Source organism: Pomacea canaliculata, linkage group LG14, assembly GCF_003073045.1.
Source record: "Pomacea canaliculata isolate SZHN2017 linkage group LG14, ASM307304v1, whole genome shotgun sequence".
Lineage (NCBI taxonomy): Eukaryota > Metazoa > Mollusca > Gastropoda > Architaenioglossa > Ampullariidae > Pomacea > Pomacea canaliculata.
In genome coordinates, this window is record NC_037603.1 from 5,018,412 (window position 1) to 5,022,961 (window position 4,550).

The 4,550-nt window shown below is 37.1% G+C and overlaps 1 protein-coding gene across 1 annotated transcript; it reads right to left on the reverse strand.

Moving 5' to 3' along the window:
- Positions 1-2,775: 2,775 nt before the first annotated feature.
- On the reverse strand, positions 2,776-3,869 carry LOC112555733. The gene is made up of 2 exons (XM_025224225.1): positions 3,689-3,869; positions 2,776-3,076 (listed from the first exon to the last, which is right to left on the reverse strand). The coding sequence occupies exons 1-2, from the start codon at positions 3,840-3,842 to the stop codon at positions 2,817-2,819; spliced, it is 414 nt and encodes a 137-aa protein (XP_025080010.1). The 5' UTR covers positions 3,843-3,869; the 3' UTR covers positions 2,776-2,816.
- Positions 3,870-4,550: the final 681 nt, after the last annotated feature.

Genomic DNA, 4,550 nt, shown 5'->3' on the forward strand with positions numbered 1-4,550 from the left:
CATTAAAATAATATTGAAAATTATTATCGAGTAAGCGCATGCTTATTCCTTTTTAACCAAATTACAATTTTAAAATTTTAGTCAGAAAAAAGTAAAATATTTATGAAATTGTGAAAACATATTTATCAAATTTCAAAGGAAATAAGTAAAATATTATTTGCGTAATCAATATCTTCTTATACAGTCTGAGGAAAACAGCAAATAAGCATTACAAAAACTACAACAAATGATTAAAATAAAAACACTGTTACAATAATTCATACTCACCAAGTAGAAGAGGAAGAGAAGACAAAGCAAAAATGACAATGTTGATCATATTTGTTGCTAACTCAAGGCGCTTGTTTTTCACATGAGAAAACTCAGTAACACAAGATTGAAGGTGGAACCATCGAGATTTCTGCTACACAGCTTCCAGCAAATATAGGACTTTGAACAACAAGCTAAAGTGATGTTGTCTTGCCAAAGGTAACTTCTATAAATCCTCAATAACACATTCGCTTAGAAAATTGAAAGAAATATTTGAATAGAATCCACCTAAAAAATTAAAATCAACGTTGACTGAGCCATTCGTTGATATGTATTCATGGGCCTTGTGTGTCTAAGGAACCTTCTAAACCTCACTATATACTGTCCTCTGTTTAGTTGGTTTGGAACACTTGTAAAGAGCAGTCCCATAACTAAAACATTGTCACGTGTTTGACAAGCTTGTACCGACAAGCCGCTCACACCCGAAGTCCTCTCTGAAAGCGCAGGAATCAATCTGCTTAAAAACTGCACAGTGCCCACCATTTCAGCAGGCAAGAACCCCTGACCCTAACCCCCTGACCCTAACCCTGAACTCTGTTGTGCCATTAGTATTATTATTATTATTCCAGAGTAAAGTACCTCTGAGATGTCAGGCTTGGCAGCATCACTACACCAAGACCTTGTCGATGAACTACAGTTCTTTTTAAGTTCACGAGGGGTTAGACAAGAAGCAGTGATGTGAATTATTAACATCACGAAACAAGTGGTCATCGAGTTGTGCGCCTTGTCCTGTACCACGAGGTAGGACAAAGACAAAGCATCAGTTTGTCACAAAGCTAAGAGTCTTAAAGCACTTTTGTTAAAGGAATGAAGACACTTGAATGGACAGAGACAGTGTACGGATCGCTGGACAAAGCAGAGATGGCCGTCGGGTGGAAACAAAAGTACACGAAATATAATGTGGAGAAGGCATTGTGAGTGCTCATGCTAGAGAAATAAAAGCACGTGCTGATGATGTTATTGTTAATGGCGATGCCATAGAGGTACATGTGGACGATGTTGTACGACGGAAAAAGTGATGATTGATGATTGATGATTGACGATTGATCGATGATTGATTGATTGAGAAGGAGGAGGAGGAGGATGATAAGGACGATGATGATGAGGAGGAGGAGGAGGAACAACACACCATTTTTTTGCAAATGAAAAGAAATTGTATGTATCCAACGGGAAAGTATTTCTCTACCTCGCGTTCTTTTTAACTGATAACTCGGTGTTTACTCACAATTTGCTTTGGTTAAGGGAGACAAGTTTGAAAATATCAAACTATTCATGAGGGAAGTTACATCCCTTAATATATCAATCGACGTGTTTGTGTGAGCAAAACATTCTTTATTTTGCTTCGCGTGAAAAGTAGTCCCACACTCGTGAGAGGGCAAGTTAACAGGCGTAGAATTTAAGTAATGAGGAGAAATTTGTATAAAATTTATTATGTGTAAATACAACTGTGTAAGAAATATATTAAAATTTAGTTATTAATATTACACGTTTTTTATAGTAATATTATTTTTTAAAAGTTTATTGCTTGACTATTAACTGGTCTATGTCAATTATTTAACAATCGTTCGCCACTTTCTAGATTGAGAGAAGGATTAATTAGTAAGTATGCACAACAGGACCAACTACTGACACATCGCCAGCCCCTCTGTGCATCCGACCCAAAGGAGTCAATATTGTATAAGTACGATTTTCGTGAAGCAAACTTTGGGATCATTTTGGCCAGAGAAATAACAAAATAAAAAATAGCATTTAACCAAATCTTATTGCTGTAAACAAAAATGAAACATCTGTGTCGCGAGTTGCGCAGTCTCAATGTTCTGGCTACAACCACAAGTGATAATAACAATAACAATAACAATAACAATAACAATAAACTTTATTAGTACCGACGGGCAATTAAAATGGGAGGTGTGCTCTGTTTCCAAAAATATATATATGTTAAAAAAATAAACCATGAAGCAAGGCTTTCAGGTGAGATTTCATCAGTCATCTTCAAATATAAACCAAGCGTTGAATCACTGACAAAATCAATCATCAATTGATGATTATTTTCAAAATTAAAACTTCAAAGTAATAAAAAAAACATGTTAAAGTGTATTTCTTTAATAATAACTAGACTTTTAGCAGAAAATTTCCTCTATATCAGATATTAATAAACAAAAATGTTTGTGCTCAACAGTTTTGACTTTTTGTGTTATTACTCGATTTGAAAAACGTAATAAAGAAGGTAAGTTGGTAAGCAAATGATTTTTAAAAGATTAAATGCCTGAGAAGATGAAAAGACAGTGCAAACAACATTATTAACCTGTAGATGCAGCTTTTACAGTATATGCAAGTTGTACATATCTATTATTTCCAAAATAGGTATATCAACATCGCACTGAGATTATGCTAAATAAAAGCTATATAGCGCATGGATATACCATTTCATATATAGGTACTAACTGCCCATAAGGGGTGAGGTGGTCACCCCATCATGTAGGCGGGGACAAGCCAAACATTAGAACAAACTACTCGATCGTTAAGAAATACACAGTCCAGTTGACTTTCTGTTGGATCATGGGAATTAAATCTTGAAACATCTGAAATGTGTCGTAGCGGAGCAGCTCGCACGTGACACTCGCTCCATTGGAAATCTTCAGGAAGTTGAAGGCGAAACAGAGGCTGACACGTTCACACTGGATGGCGCAGGCGACGAGAGTTGAAGCAGATGATGATGACATAGTGGGCACGATGGCGCGCGTGTGGTGATAAACTAGTTTGTAGAAACCTGCAGTGAAGTGAACGATACAGTGATTAACAGACCTTAATGTAATTAGCAAGAATATTTCATTGAGCTCCGATTTCCGGATTTTTTTTTCTTTTTTTCTTTTGTTTTTTATTTTGTTTTTGTCGTTGTTGTTGTTGTTTGTTTGTTGTTTTTTTTGGGGGGTGGGGTTTTTTGTTTTGTTTTGTTTTTGTTTTTTTGGGGGGGGTTTCTTTTGTTTTTGTTTTACTGAAGCACAATTCTCTGTCTCTACCCCGCCCCCATCCCAAACACGCACACACACACACACTTGTATAGACATGTATACACTCACATATATATATATAAATAGCACATTTGTATCGTGCTTTTTCCAGCATTAATTAGACTCAAGGCGCTTTAAATATAGGCATACAAGAACACCCTATTAATTTATACATATAATAATTAAATACTTGTGTGTTTACACGCAGGAGTCCGCGGACTCAAATTACAGCAATGATGAAGTGAGTAACAGAGAGAAAGATTTTAAGATATTATGTGACCAACACAGAAGGAATATAAAGGCAAATATTCACACATGGCGACGACATAGAGAGAAAAAAGAGAAAAAGATGAAAAAAAAAATACATTTACCACTAGAACGCGATCTCTCTCCGTAAACTTTAAGTTCACAAATCGCAAGAAAATGGTTGGCTGGTTTAAATACGATGACGTAGCGGCCTGGGATTGGTCGAGGGCACGTCAACATGGCTCCGTCAGGGCGAGCGTTGTGTTCTGATAAGCGCATTGCTGACCTTCGTTGGTGGGAAACGTGGTGGAGTTGATGGAGGACACCCTCACCTCAAAGTTCTGCAGGTTTTCCCCTGCAACGGAAAGAGTAACTCTTCTAAAAACAACATCTTTATCATACTTACACAAAAGGCAGAACAAGAAAAAAAATCTGTACGAAATCATAAATTATATATATATATAAATTAAAATTGCTTATTAAAAATTTAAAATTTCTTTCCAGAAACATTATTGTGCATTCGTGCTAATCCTCGTGATACATTTTTCTTTTTTTCTGTTGCGTGTTTGTTAATCTGTCTTGAAGTAAACAAATTAAGGGACAGCAGAGTAGTGCCCTTTGCCCTTACAACAACAGTCAGTCCTGCGGAAGATCTCCACACTGTGGATGGTGTAAAAGCCCAGGAGGTCCACCTCCCACCAAGTGTTGGGGACGTCAGTGGTGACAGAACACGAACCGTGGGAATAAACTCCATCTGTGTTGCCGTCAACAGCGTTGCTGGCCGGCGTCGACGAAAAGAGATTCGCAATCTGTCGAGCGGGTTTGTTGAGGGCAACATTCTGCAGCGCTAAACAACAAGTTTCAGTAGTTTATATTCCTGGTTGGGAATGTGCTACACAAAGACAAATTTTAAGGTTCACTGAACCACACTTCTTAGTGTCCTCTGATAGAATGCAATGGATGCTGGTCACGCACTACAGTGAAGAT

Excerpts from the sequence above, each read along its gene's own strand:
- LOC112555733 (XM_025224225.1), bottom strand. The coding sequence starts at position 3,842 with ATGCGCTTATCAGAACACAACGCTCGCCCTGACGGAGCCATGTTGACG. Across the intron at positions 3,077-3,688 it reads AGAGAGATCGCGTTCTAGTG|GTTTCTACAAACTAGTTTAT; the intron begins GTAAATGTATTT and ends ACTTCACTGCAG.